General features: G+C 32.7%; 2 protein-coding genes across 4 annotated transcripts; one reads left to right on the top strand and one right to left on the bottom strand.

The window, feature by feature from the left end:
- The first annotated feature begins 3,667 nt into the window (after window positions 1-3,667).
- Window positions 3,668-9,639, top strand: LOC110687791. Of its 2 annotated transcripts, XM_021864428.1 has the most exons (10): window positions 3,668-3,759; window positions 3,897-3,960; window positions 4,223-4,289; window positions 4,401-4,604; window positions 5,887-6,068; window positions 6,200-6,374; window positions 6,457-6,668; window positions 7,213-7,338; window positions 7,422-7,564; window positions 8,771-9,639. In XM_021864428.1, the coding sequence occupies exons 2-10, from the start codon at window positions 3,927-3,929 to the stop codon at window positions 9,377-9,379; spliced, it is 1,752 nt and encodes a 583-aa protein (XP_021720120.1). In that variant the 5' UTR covers window positions 3,668-3,759; window positions 3,897-3,926; the 3' UTR covers window positions 9,380-9,639. The 2 variants fall into 2 exon arrangements, with proteins under 2 accessions (XP_021720120.1, XP_021720119.1); XM_021864427.1 differs by lacking the exon at window positions 3,668-3,759 and having other exon boundaries at window positions 3,766-3,960.
- Window positions 9,640-9,970: 331 nt separating this feature from the next.
- On the bottom strand, window positions 9,971-14,158 carry LOC110687790 (GTP cyclohydrolase 1-like). Of its 2 annotated transcripts, XM_021864426.1 has the most exons (3): window positions 13,345-14,158; window positions 10,137-11,346; window positions 9,997-10,059 (listed from the first exon to the last, which is right to left on the bottom strand). In XM_021864426.1, the coding sequence occupies exons 1-2, from the start codon at window positions 13,547-13,549 to the stop codon at window positions 10,181-10,183; spliced, it is 1,371 nt and encodes a 456-aa protein (XP_021720118.1). In that variant the 5' UTR covers window positions 13,550-14,158; the 3' UTR covers window positions 9,997-10,059; window positions 10,137-10,180. The 2 variants fall into 2 exon arrangements, with proteins under 2 accessions (XP_021720117.1, XP_021720118.1); XM_021864425.1 differs by having other exon boundaries at window positions 9,971-11,346; window positions 13,345-14,156.
- Window positions 14,159-17,573: the final 3,415 nt, after the last annotated feature.

Here is a 17,573-nt window from a genome sequence, read left to right as displayed (position 1 = left end):
TGGTGAATCCCTGGTGGTTAATCCGGTTCAGGTTATTAGAAAACACACACACACACACAGGGGGAGATAGCTTTATTTTTTCAAAGCATAATTTAACTCTTTGTCGTAATGCGATTATGTGAGCCACAAATATAAAGTCAAAAGTATTGGCAGCTGTTTCCATAGCAACCACCCCATAGGCCACCCACCCCAAAAAATATTGAACTAATTGGTGTAAGGTATTGTGATTTTATTTAAGTTTGTTTATATCTCCCTCTTTAAGTCGAATTTATAATACTCCCTCTCATGTATCAATTTAATAAAAACCTAAAAAAACATCCATCATTTTAGAAATTTCTGCCTTCATTTGATAACAATATATTGGCGAATGTTATTAAACTATATTTGAAACTAAACCTTGAACGTACTAAATTAAAATTACACTGAAAAGTTTCATGTGCTAATCATCTATTAAAAGTGACATCAACACAAAATAATATATGTTAAAAGGTACCAAAGAGTTAATAATGTTAGATAACTAGGGGTCCATACCAGAATACCTATCAATATCTTCTCAAACTAAGAGTTGGTGGATTCATACTAGTTAGCTCAACAATAAACTTTGCACCCAACGTAACACCTTCACCCTTTATGAGTTCTTGGACTCCTTTCTTAACGTAGCAAGCCACAATCTTCCCCTGTTGATTGCTTTTGATGTGCATTGTGGCTTCCCATGTCTGACTTATTGTCAAATAAACAGTGCAAGGGTCTCCAAGGCCACCGAAATTTGCTTGAGAAAAGGGTAGAGGAATGTTCTAAAAAAATAAAAATAAGGAAACATATAAACACACGAGTGTAAAAATAATCAAGCAACCGTACCCATTAAATTATTAACACGTACTGAAATTCAACTTACAATTGTAGGTTTTTTAATGTAGCTTTTGATGAACTTGAATGGAAAGAAGGGGTTTGGATGTGGTTGTTGTATAGCTTGGGCAATGTCATCGCCATCATTAGCATCATCTTTCTTTCTTATGTTCCGATTCATATACTCAGTATTTAATTTAGGGGCCGTTTGGTTCGCGCAGGGGAATCGGAATGGAATAAATAAAGGGAATGAAAGAGAATTGAATGAAAATCCATCCCATGTAGTGTGTTGTTTGTTTTAAAAATATAAAGGAAATCACCCCACCACAACACCACCACCAACACCACCACAGCGATGGCCGGGGGAAAAGCGGTGAGGTGGCTGGGTGGTGGTTGTGCGGTGGGGGTAGGTAGAAGTGTGGTGGCTGGTGTAGGCATGGTGGTGTAATGCTGGCTAAGGAAAGGGAATGGAAAAGGCTAGGGGGGGTGGGGAATGAATTTAGAGGGATTTGGGGGAATGAAGGGGGTAAAGGGGAATGGAAAAGTGGCCTAACAAACAACAACAAATGGAATGATTCCCGTTGATTCCCATTCCCTTTGTTGAATACCCCCAACCAAACGGCCCCTTAGATTTATGAATATACTTATTTTAATTAGGATTAGTATAACAAAAACACCAAATTCTACTTATCATTTAATGTACACATCCAACCATTCCCATCTAAAAATACACTGCACGTCTCACGTCTGTTAGATCCCGTTGTATTTGTAAAGGATAATAATGTTCAATCATTGTTATCATTACAGTATTCTCCTTATTTAGATAAATTCATATCAATTTAAATAGGATATAACTAGATTATCCCCGTGCGATGCATGGTTTTGATAAAAAAAATTATAGTATAGGACTCGTATCAATGAATCTTTTCAATTTTGTCAAAAATTCATTGGAAGGAGATTTCTTAAAAGAAATACAGTTTGAATATTTCAGGAAATTTCTGGACGTTTGAATATTAGTGTTAAGGAATTGAGGAGAGGGAATGATAGATCTTTAAATCAAAAGAAAGGAATACAATTACTATTCAATTTACTATACTTCGGTTTTCTATATTAAAGTTGTTGAAAGAACTTAATTAGCTTGTTTACGAAGTATCACACAAAAGAAAAAAAAAATTCCCTTCAAAAAAAAAAAAAAAAACTATCACAAAAAAAATGACATCATCAATGGTTTTAGGCGGGAAAAAATTTCATAAGAAAACGACACATATACAGTTTTGAGGAGAGATGATGTCAGCAATGTTTTGCTTTAGTAATAGTTAATAGATTAGGAAAAATAAATTTTGATAAGGTTTACCAAATTTAATTTACAACTTAAATAAGTTGTGATGATTTGTTCAAAAATAAATAAATAAGTTGTGATGATTTGTTCGAAAATCTAATTAAAAAATATATAAATCTATATATATATATATATATATATATATAAAGGGGAGTTTTTTCCCGAGTTTTTAGAGAGCCAGACTTTACTTTTTTTAAAAAAATTTAGAGTGTCATGTAGGATTAGTATTTTTAGAGCGTTACGTATAGGATTATGTCACGTAGGATTATTATTTTAAAGCGCCACGTAGGATTAAAATTAAAGGTTTAAATTTATTATAAAAATAACATATAATCTTTTAAAATTGAAAATTTAATCTAAGAGAATTTATTTTATTTCATATATATATACAAAAATACTATTTAAATTAAAAAATGAAATTCGCGTTCAATTCATTTTTTTAAAACAAAAATTGGATTAGATAAAAAAAATATAAGAAGTGATTATAATAAAATATTTTTTTTTAAAATAATACTAATAAAAAAAATATGAAATCACGATCAATTATAAAAAAATCACTTTTAGATTAGATACAAAAAATTAAAAATTAAAAAATCATTGAAAGTAAAAATATATCCTTTTTCTTTTTCGAGCAAAAAAAAAAAAATGTATCTTAGAATATGAACATCATGAAATTCTTGAAAGGATGTTAATTTGTAATTCAAGGGGGCGAGTTTAATTATGCAACTTATCAACTAACACAATCAACTGGAACTTATGTGAACCTTAATAGTTAATTGTATAAGATTAAAAAAATAGTAATATTGTGTATTAATATTTTGTTATTTCGATTAAATATTAAGTGTTAAGTTTAACTATGAATAAAACCCGTAGTGCATCGCACGGGTTTAAATCTAGTAAATAAATATATAAGTTGTGATGAGGTTCGAATAATATTTTGTATAAGATAAATTCAAAAAAGTTCTAAAAAAAAAAATAAAGTCTATTCAAAAAAAAAAAAAAAGTAAACAAACTTTTTATTTTTTGTGATAACTTATGCAATTTCACTTTAAACAATATAAACAATCATTGAAAATTTTAATTAAACAACATATTTATGCGTTGTAATTTTAATTAACAAAAAAAAATTAAGCTAATACTCCAAAATCAACCAATAGCACCCATGTGGATGTGGCAATGTGATGAAGCACCCCTGTATTTTGTGTTTATGTTATTCCATATTAAATTTGTGATTTTATAAATCTAATACGAGGTAGTCCTAGTTAATCAATTTGATAAACAAAATTTATTTATCAAATGATACAATGGTAAATAAAACAACATATATGTCCAGTTATGATGACATTTTCGTAAATATATCAATAATAGTGGAGCCCATATTTAATATAAAATTGTTGTTTTATTTACAATTTTGTCATTTGATAAACAAATTTTATATATCAAATTGATTAACTGGGACTACCTCTAGATCAAATTGATTAACTGGTATTTTCTGATCTAATACTGAAGCTGAAGTTTGATCTGGGCAGCCAGCAAAAACTTCCAATTTTCAACAGCTTACCATTTCCTATGCAGTGAGTGACTCCTGAAAATAAATAAATAAATAATTATTATTTAAAAATTCAAAAAAGTATTAGTTAAATAATTAATGTGCTTCAGTTGAAGAATAATCAGGAACAATTCATAAACCCGAATCTCGTCATTGTTGCAGCTACTCGAGGGGGAAGCAAGTTCAGCTTCAATGGGTGGTGATAATCTTCCTTGTTCTACATCTGGTATTATCTCTCTCCTCCTTTCTTCAAAGTTTCCGTTTTTTAAATTGAGTGTTAGGCATGATGTAGACGGGTTTTGATCCCGGCCCGGTTTTGGAAACCATCTCGAGACTTGAATCAACTAAGCTAGTAGTTAGCGTCCGCAAAGCTTCAATCATTTTTATTCAAAATTTAATGTTGTTTGCTTAATTGTTTAAAGTTGTAATTTTGTGTTAATGGGGTTTTATTGCAATTTTGAATATTTCCTTGTTTGAATTTAAAACAGAAGAAGAATTATCATCCTTGGATTATGATTACCCAGATTATTCAGCTCATCCTTCCTCATTTTACAGGTAATTGGTTGTTTTATAGGGGATATAGAGTAATTTTAGTAAATTATGATGGTTTAATAGGTTTGTTGTTTGGTTGAATGTTGATCTTATTAAGGGGTTTTGTTGGTTCAGGGATGGTGATGAATCAATGAGTGAGTCATATGAATTTGTTTTTAATGAATTTGATGAAGTGAGTCATGGAAATTCTTCAAATTCGGTGGTATTTGATGGAAATTTGAGGAGAAGGAAGAATGCTTACAATGAGATTATGAAGAATTATGATGAATTGTGGGTTCGGAAAGAGGGACTTTATCAAGCAAAGAGTAAAATTTTGAGGTTTGTTCTCTTAAGTTTTACTTGCTTTGTTCATGTATACTGCTTCAGATTTTTGATGGGTTTTCCGATTAAAATTTTCTACTTTGATATTTTGTGTATTGTCAAGCATGAAAGTCAAAGTATTGCAACTAAAAAACGGAGAAAAAAAAAAAACTATTGATTCAAGGTATTTTTGAAGTTGGATTTTGTGTTTCTTGCTTATACTTTCTTTGTTAGAAGATATTAGTCCTTGTTAGTTTCATAGTAGCACTATCTTTAGTATTGGATATTTCAGAAGGGATTAGTCCTTGTTAGTTTTAAATATTGGAAAAGTCTCTCATCTTTGGGAGCACATATTGATCCCTTCTATTCACTAAATATGACTATTTAACCCCAAAGTCTCCATCTAATTGTGTTTACTCTTTGGATTGAGATCCTTGATCAATCATTAGGGTTATGTTATCAATCCATAGGTTAAATATTTCTTTTTAGTACTGGTACTAGTATGAGTAGCTCATTGTTGATTTCTGTGATCAATAAAACAAACCAATACCATACTTTTGGTTGTTTATTGGATGGTTTGGTTGTACTTAAAATACATTTGGTCGTACATGTTTGGCAGTACCTTAGATGGTTGTTGCAGCTTAGTGGTTCCTTAAATAGCTCTAGTAATACTTAAAGCCTTAAATGGGTTGTGGTGGCTGTGATACTTGTGAATCTTGTGATGAACAGATTTATCCAAGTCCTTGGGATTCAGCTAGTTCATTGTTCATTACCTCACGGTATCAATTACTCCCTTTTTTTGGTAATAATAAACACGTTCATTTGGGCACAAACTTTAAGAAAATGTTGAGTGGGGACTTTTAAGTGAGTTGTTTGATAAAGTAAAGTTAATGGAATCATTCTATATTGTAATAAAATGGGACATGTGAGAAAGGGAAAAATATAATTGTCATAGTTGGTGAGATAAAAACATAATGGTGGGTCATGTCCAAATAAGGAACTGTGACAGTTATTAAGGTTCCACAAGAGGGAAGTGTTTCAATTATTTTGAAACAAAGGGAGTACTTTGTATAAACCTGTCATTGTAAATTTGTAGGCAGTTGTATTTTTGAAATTGGATGTATATTTTTTGTTTTTAGAAGAAATCTCATTTGCATGGGTGAAGTGGATATGTGAAAATATGAGATACTGAGAATTTGAGATAGCCTAGGAGCAAGAGAAGAGAAGAGAGTTATTAACAAACCTCCACTAAGTGAGGAAATTGAACACTAATCTTGGATAAATCACCAAATTTTTGCAGCTACAACCCTGGTTCATGGATCACTAATGCTGGTGGGAAGAAGCTCAGCAATTATGCTATACCAAAAACGACCACGCTCTTATTAATTGGTCCTACAGGATCTGGGAAAAGCAGTTTGGTTAACAGAATATTAAGAGTGTTTGAAGATGACAAGTTTGCATCAGAAAGAGCCCAAGTAACATGTATTTTCAGCTCCCCTGTTCCTTTATGCGATTTGACCCCCCCCCCTTTTTTTTTCTATGTTTTACTGCTACTAGTTTGCTGCAATCAGAAGAATGATACATGAAGCTCACTATTTGGTTGTTTATGTCAGATAACCCATCTACCGGGGAGGGGACCTACTTCCTTCAGGAATATATGATTCCCCGAGGTTCAACTTCATTTTGTTTGTTTGATACTCGTAGCTTGTCGGAGAATTTTGCTGATAATGATGATATACTTCAGCGTTGGATGACCAAAGGGGTTCGTCATGGAGGGTTAGTTATCAGGTATGATAATTTGATATGGTACTGACATTGCTTCACCAGGGTGAATTATATAATATGACTCTGTCTTGGTGCTTTGGTGTAGGGATTCAGATGCTTCTAACCTGAAGATGTCATTAAAATGCAAGGCTCAACAGAGTGGTGTTTCTTCCACTGTGATCAGAAAGGTCAACTTTGTTATATTTGTTGTAAATGGCTTTCAAGTCCTTAGATCTATGAATAGTGACAAGAAAGAAGACAAGGCGTATGTGGAAATGGTGGCCAAGACTTTTAGCTGCCCGTATTTGTCATTCAAAGGTATTGAAGCTCTTGAATTTATTGGCTGTATCAGCCTATATGTGTGTATGTGATTTGCATGTTCATGCATGGTCTATCTTGGTTTAAGGAAGTGTATGAGAGTATTTAATGATTAAATGATGGAGTATGATTAAAGGTGTTTATGTACTAAGTATTTTCCTTGTAAAAGCACGGGTATAAGAAAAATGAGAAACAAAAATGCCATACTGCAATGTTAAACTAAACAGTAAACCTCTATATTCTGGTTGATGCACTATACACATTTGTTGCATGTATTAAAATCTAGCTTGGATGAGCTACTGCTCTTTTGGTTTGGTTTCTGCTTTCTCTTGGTCATGTTTTTTTTATCCTCCCGTGCTTTGTTATTTTGTACAACATATTGTTTCTGTTGATCATCTTGCTCGACAAAGTTCTCATATAGGTATGCATGTATTCCACCCTATACTATCAACTTCTTGTTGCTTCTCTCTCGGTTACGAGCAGTATATTGTCCCTCAATAGATACAGAGGTAACCACCATTAACTGTGTTTTTTCTAACTGCAGATGATAAGCCTATTATTGTAGTCACACATGGTGATTTACTTTCTCTAGGGGACCGAGCACGTGTCCGCGTTTACTTAGGAGAGAAGTTGGGTGTGCCACCAGCAAAACAGATATTTGACATACCAGGTAATGACTCGGAGTAGATGGCCTTTCTTTGAAAAGAAAATAGTGTTTGTCAAGAAAATTACTTAAAAGAAAACTCTTTACAGATAACTCCGATCCAACAAGTGAACTGACAATTGTTGACATGATAAGATACTCTTTGGAACACGCGGACAAAAACATTCCTTGTAAAGAGTCTAGAGAATGGATTAACCGGAGTAATGTCTTTGTAGATGGTGTCAAAGAGAAGGTTAGATCCTATGCACTTACATACCTGCATGATAACTGTGTTTTTTGCTTCTTTTCATTATCAATTTTCTCTCTGCTGTTTAATTTATGCAACAATAAAACTTAATATTGCTAGAACTGATTCAGTCTTTGGCTATGACTCGGAGGCCTATAATTTATGAAGCTGGTGGCCTGTTTTTGTTGTTATAATTTGTACCTTTAGAGACTGGAGGTCTACTAGACCTTATTTCTATACACATGTTATTGTGCTACACTACATATTCAAATTCTAGAATGTTTCAGTTCTGGTTGCCCTGGCATAATGCTTTTGGTTTTGATATTCGTTTTAGGAAGGTTAAAGTTTTAAAATTGAATATTTTCAATACAGTACTTTACATTAGTTATGCATCGTAGATTTGAGCTAGCTTTAGTCTGGGTGTCATGGAAGAATCTGTTACAAATTTTGTCTCAGTGATCCAATCAACCTATGTGCTTCCCTTTAAGTTGGACACATAAAAAAATAGATAACATGCATTCTCTAGTTTGATTAATTTGTACCTTCACATTATCATAAATATTTCACGAGTGTATGATAGTGAGATAACAGTATCTTCGATTTTTTGACTTCCTATGTGACTTTGGAGTTTCAAGCTGGCAATGAATTGCATAGGTGCTTATGCACAATTTTGGCCCAACGCAAATATATAATCAATACAATAAAAACATTTGGAAAAAAAAAAGAAGTAAATAATTCTGTTTTACTTGATGGGGACTTCTGGCATACTGGCATTACATAGTACTACTCTAAGTTTGCTTGGGGTGTGCCATCAATGTACTTGCTAGCATGACATGGCCCCATTTCCATTCTTATGAAGTTTATTTGGAATAAAAGAATTTTCATGGATACCCCATCCAATTGGCGAAACTTTGGTCATTAGGATATATTTTGCACTGAATAAATGCTACTGTATTAGTTCTTACCACTCATGTGCATCTAGTTTGTGTACAATTGGCAATGCAATCTGACCATTATGCAGGATGGTTGCAAGTAGAAACTTTTGATCTTCTGATTGAATTGAGAGACTTCATATCCAATATTTATGTCCAAGCAGCCAAGCTATATTTCCCCGGCTTTCTTGCAGTTCTAATTATGCCTCTAGTTACCATTTGAGGTTAATTAAGCATTTTCAGTTGTAGTTGCTATATATTGAACATTACATAAATGCAGGTTTCAGGAATGTCCATCTTGACATTGATATTTACAGTAATGCTTCTGGGAATAGCATGTGTTATGATGCCAATGAATCAAGCTCATAAACATAATGATCCTCTGGTGGCATCTACAACAAAATTGTCTTCAAATGAAGTACATCTTCCTTATATACCTCGTGAACCTAATACAATATATCAGTCAAACTCAGTGTCAACCTCAGCTGCAAATCATTCTCATAAAAATCAAAGATATGAGAATGTGGAACCTCAAGCTACACCTGCACCAACTTTGTCCTCAGAATCTGTTGGGGTGACATCTGAGCCAACTTCGTCCCCAAAATCTCTTGCAACTAATTCTGAACAAGTTTTGTCCTCAAAATCTGCTGCAGTTACATCTGAGCCAACTTTGCCCTCAATAACTCTAGCAAGTGTTGCAACTGATTCTGAGGAAGCTTTGCCCTTGAAATCGGCCATTTCTGTATCTGAACCAACTTTTCCCTCGAAATCTTCTAAACATTATCGTCCCAAACGGCAAGAATCTCGTTCACTATCTCCAGAACATCGACACCCTAAAGCAGCAGTAAAATGGCACAAGATTCGGCACTTGTGGTTAGACTCTGATTAAACTGAGGTTACAGACGTGTGGCTAAAGATGTTTTGATATGTATATGTATGTACAACATCTAGCTATCTGTAGTTACAAACAATGCGCATGATGTATGTATATTGTATAAATATACCTTGTGCTGACTAATCTCTGTCACAACTTTCATGTTTCCATACATGGAATCTAATAATTGTTTTGTGAGGAAATTTTTCAGTGTTGTATAACACTGGTGATTAATAATGACAATAAGATGGAGCAAACTGTTGCTGGCTTGTAAATGACGTTTTTGGCATTAAATCGTTAGCTAAGGCAAAGTAATTAGATCTGGATTTGATTAACAGTGCAACACACATTTCACTCCAACAGTTACAGTTAAGCTTTTGTGTAAATTGGAATCAAAGATTTGATAAGATACTCAGCTATTCATGTATTTAGGCAATACAGAAAGGTGCTGGTTTTTGCAGCTATTGCTTCTGTTCCATATTTGGACATGCCTGTTCAGTTGCTCATGAGTTGCTACATATAGTGATGTTCTTACAATCTTATGCAGAGCAGTAACTAAATAATATGGATTATTTTGGAGGCTCAATGTAAGTAAACAAATTTTGATGGAATCATCACAAGCAAGTACGATATAACCAATTATGCACAAAACCTCTATTGTCTTCCAAGGGGCAAATTTATACAACAAAATATACATAATAAACAAACAAGCAGCAAATGTTAAAAGCATCATTCATGACTAGTGCTCACAAATTGATACAACAAAAGATACATAATAAACAAACAAGCAGCAAATGTTAAAAGCATCATTCATGACTAGAGCTCAGTAAAGGGAAGGCTTTCCAGAAACAATGCCCTAGCTTTTGGATCAGTTGAAAATCGACCAAGAACTGCAATGGTGACTGTGCTGCTCCCAAACTTCTCAACACCTCGAGAAAGCATGCATGTATGACTAGCCTCAGCTACAACTATTATGTCTCCACCAAGAAGAGGTGCCATAGTTTCAGCAATTTGTTTGGTGAGCCTCTCCTGCACCTGTAGCTTGGAACCATAGAAGTGCACAACTGACTGAAGAATGGTCTTCCCTATAGGAGTCATTCCTACAGCAGAAAAGTAACCTACATGCACTACTCCATAGAATGGAAGCAAGTGATGTTCACACTGTGACCTTAACGGCAAGTTCAGCTCAGAATGGATCTTCATGTTGCCTTTCATATCACCATCTGATTTCCGAGGTTCCCATATCTTACTTGCAAAACCATCCAGCTTCATCTTAAAATCACGAGTCTGAAAGTTTATCAGCCAATTAAGGAATCGAGCAGGAGTACCAATAACTTCTTTCCTTAGTTGATCTTCACCCAAAGTCCTAAGAATCGTAGCAACTGCACTGACCATATCAGATGGAATTGCACTGATTGAGGGAGCCTGGGATGGGCACCAATGACCGGTAGAAATACTCTTCTGAATTCTGTCAGCTACCAACCTTTTCATTTTCAGAAGCCTGAAAAACTCAGTCCACATATCATTGCCAGCTTCTTTGTTTTCAAAAACACCTGAGCCTGAGGATACCACCACCTTTTTCCACCCTTCTTGGGATGGATCAACTATGGTAGACTCTAAAGTAGGAAAATGGATGTGAAGACACTCAAGGATGACAGCAACACCAGTTGGCTCGATGGAACATTGCAAAGCTAAACATATTTCATCTGCCATGCGCTGTGGATCCTGGAGGCGCTTAGCAAAGACATCAGCAACCCGAGAAAGTTTGCTAAGGCCGACAACTCTTTGCCTGGATGGAACATAACCCACATGGCATTCCACTTGAAATGGTAGCAAGCAAGATTCACAGCTTGAATAGAGATTGAGATCTCGAACAATGACAATGCCTCCGGTTCCTCCTGCTTCGCCAACTTTATCATCTTCAAGACCCGCTTCAGGAAATAGAGCACCTTCCACAATGTCATTCACGTTCTGTTTGTAACCTGATATAGGTAGAAATATCAGTGCCAAGAGCCTTATGCACTTACATTTACAAATAACAAGTGTGTATATTTTATTCAACTGTTCCCATCCAAGTATAAATATTGTATACTAGAAAGCATAGTGTATACATTTGGTTCATTCCATGATAAAGCACATTTTGTATATGGAACAAACAAATAGGGAAAAATAGAGTATTTGTTAGGTACAACTAAGGATGGCAACGGGTCGGATCTGGATCCGAGTCCATCTCAGATCTGTTTTATACCTTAGATCCAGACCTAACTCAGATCCGTTGGGTGTGGAAAATGGAGACTCGAATGACGGGTCCACTAGCTCCGGGATAAAACGGATCCTGCACATTTTTGCCTAATTTTTGCAACAAATATTAGACCATCTCCATTGGTGAGACTCAACTTTGAGTATTGAAATACAAAATGAGTTGTTTTTTACCTCCAATGGTGATACCCAACCCACTTCTCAATTTAACAACTCATGTGAAGTCTAATTTCCCAATGGTGACACTCTCAAAAGTATACTAATGTCACTTTCAATTTATGGCCCACCAAATCCATATTGTAAGTTTTTCAAAAAAAAAAATTAAAACTTAAATTAATTACAAAATATATTATAATATTGATAAAGGGCCCACACTTTTTGTCAAATGAGACTCAAAATTGAGTATCTAAACTTAGCAACTTTCTTTTGGAGTTGCTAAGTTTAGATACCAACTTATTGGTATTCTTTGCAAAAAATACTGTCTCTCTCTTAAAAAAACCCTTTAAGTCTCACAATTGGAGATGGTCTTATATTCGAGCCATGTTCGGATCCCTTTTTTTTTTCAAAGGACCCGGATCCGTCGGGTCCAAATTTTGAAGACCCATATTCGTGAAAAAGGGATCTCTATATATAAGCATATGAACAGTGCAAAAGTTAAAGTGTTTAGTTTTTACGAAACGGATGGAGTATTTGGGTTTGATAATCAAATTATGGTTAAAGTATATGGAAAGACCGGTATGTGGTGCAGACCCCATTTACTTTTTACCAGACTTTCATTCACGTGAAAAAAAATAAATAAATAAAGGTAAGGGGTGGGCCCAATTACTTTTACATGGGAAAAGAAAAATAAGAGGTGTGGATTATAAAGCATGACATGACACATTTGTCATATCTATATAGAGGTGTCAATAATTAAAACGGCCCAAAATAACTATACTTATCCCAAAGAAGTGACTTAATTTAGAATTTGATCTACATGACACAATAATTGAGCATAATTCAAAACCAAACGATCCCAACTAGACCCAAATGGAACCCAACCAATGACCTAAACTGAGATCTCCTGGACATAATTCTATATATGTACTAATTAGATTATACTCCGTACTTCGTACAGAGCATAAGTCAGACTATATATGTAAGCACAACTTAACAGCTAGTTGAAATGAAAAATGAAAAATGAAGCAAACATATAATTCGTATATATTTCCTCTATTTTTTTAGTTGACGCGTTTTGAATTTTACATTATTCACATACTTCCCTTTGACCATGTTTACGTGATATATATTTAATGAAAAATGTAGTCATAAGATTTTATTAGATTCTTTACAATATATATTTTCTAAACATCTACTTTTTATAATTTTTACTTATTGGTACTCCTATCGTCTCATATTGCAAAGCCTGTATTTCTTTTTAAGTAAACCAAAATGTGTATTTTTCTTACCTTTTCAAAAAAAAATCAAAAAGTGGATAATATTGTCAAATTCTTGAACTTTTAAATAGAAATAGGCTTTTAATTTTGGTTTACTTAAAAAAGAATACAATGTTTGTATTCTTAAAAAAAAATAAAAAAAAATACAAGGTTTGTAATGTGAGGCAAAGGGAATAATTAAAGATATTAACGGTTGAATTTATAAATTGACAAACATGACTAAAGAAACGTGTCAACTAAAAAAATTATTATTACGAGTAAAGAATAAAAAAAAAAAAAAACCACCTCTAGTCGCGTATCGGAGAGCCTTGGCAACACGAAGCGGGGTCTTCTTGATACCTTCGCGGTTGACGTCTTCACCCAAGCCTCCCAATAAAACTCTCACAGCAGCCTGAATCTCTGGTTCTTCTTCAACACCAATTTTCATACAACTCACTTTCAATGTGTTTTCTAGCAACACTTCACAATTGTGCTCAGCCAAACCCCCCATTGTCTCACAACACAAGAAAAAAATATATATATATATATATTTGTAATTATAAGAAAAAATGATTTATGAATTACACTTTGAAAAAAAGCAATAGCCAACACCTATATATATATAGCCTAATAACAAAGTTTGAGAACAACCCTTTTTTTTTTTTTTTTTTTTTTTTTTATGTAACGCTTATGTTGCCAATGCAAGTAATCTTTAGCATAAAAAAATTCATGTGATACTGTTTCAAAAAAAAAAAAAAAAGAAAATTCATGTGATGGCTAAAAGCCTAAAGACGTTTTACCATTGACCAAGTGACTTGTAAATAATTATTACACTAATGCAAATTAAATGTGATCTAGATAGCATGAAAAACGTGTACAAGTATTAACAATCATGTGAAAATGAACCATTTACGTGGCGTAATTACAGTGGTGTTCTCGAAAATCGTGTCAATTAGAAATCAAAGGAGAAGGTGGAGAAATGGTTAAGAGAAGATGGGTATAAGAAAATTGGAATCAAATTGAGTTGAGCAAAAGATGTAGGGGAAGTGGTTTAATTTGAAATCTTAATACTTACAAATATTGTGTATTTATAAAGCAATTGAAAGGTGAGCAATAAAAAATATTAAATTTTAATAATTCAATCTCATTTTAATTTTAGTTTGCTACATTATTATTTTTTTACACACTACTCTCATACATACACATATTTTTCATGCAACTATCTCATTTATCAAAATATCTGGATACTCCCATGCAACTATTGCTATTTACTAAAATATCTACCTATCCCCAGTGCAATATTCTTATTTTCAAAGTTAATTTAATGCTTTAATACTTGATATATGTGATATCTAATCATTAATTTTCCTTACAATGTAAAATAATTAAACATGCGTTTCAACAACAGAGGGAGTCGTTTCCTTTTATTCTCAATTTGTTACCTAAATTATTTTTCTCGTCCTTGATTCCGTACCTAATTGGAAGTTAATTATTGTTCCAATTAAATTATTTAAGTCTAGTTAATTTATGACCTTAGTATTGTGCTTATTGTTATTTGCACTATCATTAAGATGCGTCTTTAACTACCAATAAATATCCTTAGTTCATGTATACAAATATTATATAAAAAAAAAGGAAAATTATATTATAAACTACACATTGAGGCGAATCTAACAATATCGAAAAATCTCACATGATTTGGTTTGTTACTAAGTCATCGAAGATTTTCCTCAAAAAAAAAAAAAAAAAAAAAAAAAAAAAAAGTAATCGAAGGTCAAATTTGGTACACTTGTCCACACTATTTTGACCATTAATAAATACAGAGTATAATTATTAATTTATTACAGTACTTATTAAATAACTATTGTACGTAAGCAATAACAATCTCAAATTTTTACAGTGAATGTGACGGTGTGGCCAGATTTACTTATTCACGGGTTACTTATTTTAGGTTACTTATTCTGGGGTTACTCGGTTAGGTGTTACTTATTCATGAGTTACTTATTCAGGGGTTGTGCTGACCAACAGAGTAACCCCAGAATAAGTAACCCTTGACCAACTGAGTAACCCTAGAATAAGTAATCCTTGACCAACTGGAGTAACCCCTGAATAAGTAACCCTGGTGAAAACGTGCTAACTGACTGAGTAACCACAGAATAAGTAACCTTTGACCGGCGGAGTAACCTCTAAATAAGTAACCCGAACCACACAGAAAAAGAACCGGATATTCGGATAACAATTAGAGGACATAATTAGGATTTATTACAAAAGTAGTTAGGCTAATAATTAAGTTTTGTCTGTAACGAGTTTTCAATTGGCGCGAGTATCGCGCGCTTAATTATTGAAGTTAATTAAAAAGTATGGCTAATTATGTTCAACTGCCGTTTTGGCTTATTAAGAAGATAAGATATTTAAATTCCAATTTTGTTTGAAATCGTTGGTTTCCTAAGCTGTCCAAATCCGTGATAGTGATATGATATCCGATGATGTAATTTTTTAAGTTTTCATAGTCTTTACATAATTCTTCTAAACTTATCAATCCAATAATAGGATTTAAAAGCATTATTTCAGATAACAAAATACAAACAACTTTTAAATTTTAGGTTTTTTTTTTTAATATTTAAGATCATCAATAATGTTGGAAGGCATCTACAGTGGGCTCAATGAAGCTAGGGGGAGGAGTCGCCTCCATATTCAGATCACAATCTCTAACTTCATGTTGGTCCAGATCATCAATGGGAAGGTTGCGGAGAGGGTGGAGCACCGGAATGCTTTAAAAAAGATTAGATATGTTTTTCCTTATTTCCATTGTATGAGTTGTTGTTATTACAGTTACTATAAAGGCTAATCCTTTTTCTGACTGTTGTAAAAAAAAATGTTATTGGTTCGAATCTTGGCTAGTTCAATTCTTGGACACAACTATTTTTTTACAAGACTAGTTCGCAGTCTTTATCTATGACGAAATGTCATACATAAGTAGTTTCCTTTAAAAATTTGAATCTACCTTCAAAAGCATCCCACATACTCCCTCCGTATATTTGTTAGTGAAATGTTTTAACCTTTTGCACTATTTACATAATACATTTTGATTAATGTTAGTGATTTAATTATGCATAAGAAAAAAAATATAGTCTTATGGATACTTGTTGAAATTATCTCAATGAATAGTTTATTAATATTTAATTGTCAAAATATTTACTTATTGATGATTAAAGATATCCCTAGCTTTTTTGTTTCAAAAAAAAAAAAAATATCCCTAGCTTTTAAAAAGCATGAGAAAATACTTACGAAAAGTGTGAAGCCAATTATATCCTTAAAATGCTTGCTTACTTATATGCACCTATTAATATGATAATATTAATTGCCTAAGCTTTTACTTGTGTGATTTAATGATTTAATTTTTATGAATAGTGTTTGAATAATTACACCCTCTAAAATGTTTATTTACTTATTTGCCTTCATTTATGTTAATTGCGGACATTTATATCTCTAAAAATATTTGTTTACATATTTCCCGTCAAAAAAAATGTTGCCAAACAACTGCAATGACTCTGGATATGGCTAGCTATGATGCGCACATCGCGCGCGTTAGCCATCCTAGTTATTATTCAAAGTTTTGCATTGGCATACGTGTCAAAAGAACGTTTCACTAAAAAAAAATATGGAGTGAGTATAACATATCTTCCATCTTATCACCGCTTTCTTGATAGGGTTGACTCTTATCTTATTTTTTATACCACCTCCATTATATAATAGTTGCAACTTTAGAATATTTTATATCTCACAAATAATACCCCAAAGTTGCAACTAATACTTAACGGATGTATTATGTGTTATTTGAAAAGGATACTCTAACAGTCTAACATAAAAGGCTTGAACACTTTTTTTTTTTTAATGCATCACTAGATTAGTGCCCGTGCGATGCACGGTAGTAATAACCTTTTTTCCATAATTAATTTGTGATATAATATAAAAATGAGGTAGCTCATGTGGAACAAATAAATGCAATGCATACAAGAAAGATGAAATAATAAGGCAAAAATTATTAAAACTACAATTGAGAAAAAAAAATAAAAAATTTTGATTAGTTGTGTTGAAAATATTTTAAAATAGTGTGCATTATATTATATTAATGATGCATGTGATTCCCTATAAAACTATACAATGTAGATGTCGTATGATTTTTTATAAATGAATTAATTTAGTCAAAAAAAAAAAAAAAAAAAAAAAAAACTATACAATGTACTTCCAAAAAATAAACTAAGTAGAATAATATTTTTTAAAAACACTTAAAGCTGACATCATATATTTTATTGCCGGGAAATCTTTTAATGATAGCTTGACATATGTCCAAAATGATCAATGTAAAGCTTGAACTGTTTTAGTAATAGTTAATAGATTTTTTCAAGGGAAAAAATATAAATTGTTAAAATTATTACAGAGATATTTTAAAGAAAACTCACTCAATTGTTATTATTTCATAAGATTTCAAATCAACACCATGAATAGAATTTATTTATTTTTTTTTTCATTAA

The sequence above is a fragment of the Chenopodium quinoa genome, unplaced genomic scaffold (genome assembly GCF_001683475.1).
Source record: "Chenopodium quinoa cultivar QQ74 unplaced genomic scaffold, ASM168347v1, whole genome shotgun sequence".
Taxonomy (NCBI): Eukaryota; Viridiplantae; Streptophyta; class Magnoliopsida; order Caryophyllales; family Amaranthaceae; genus Chenopodium; species Chenopodium quinoa.
This window is presented reverse-complemented; position numbering and strand designations above follow the sequence as displayed.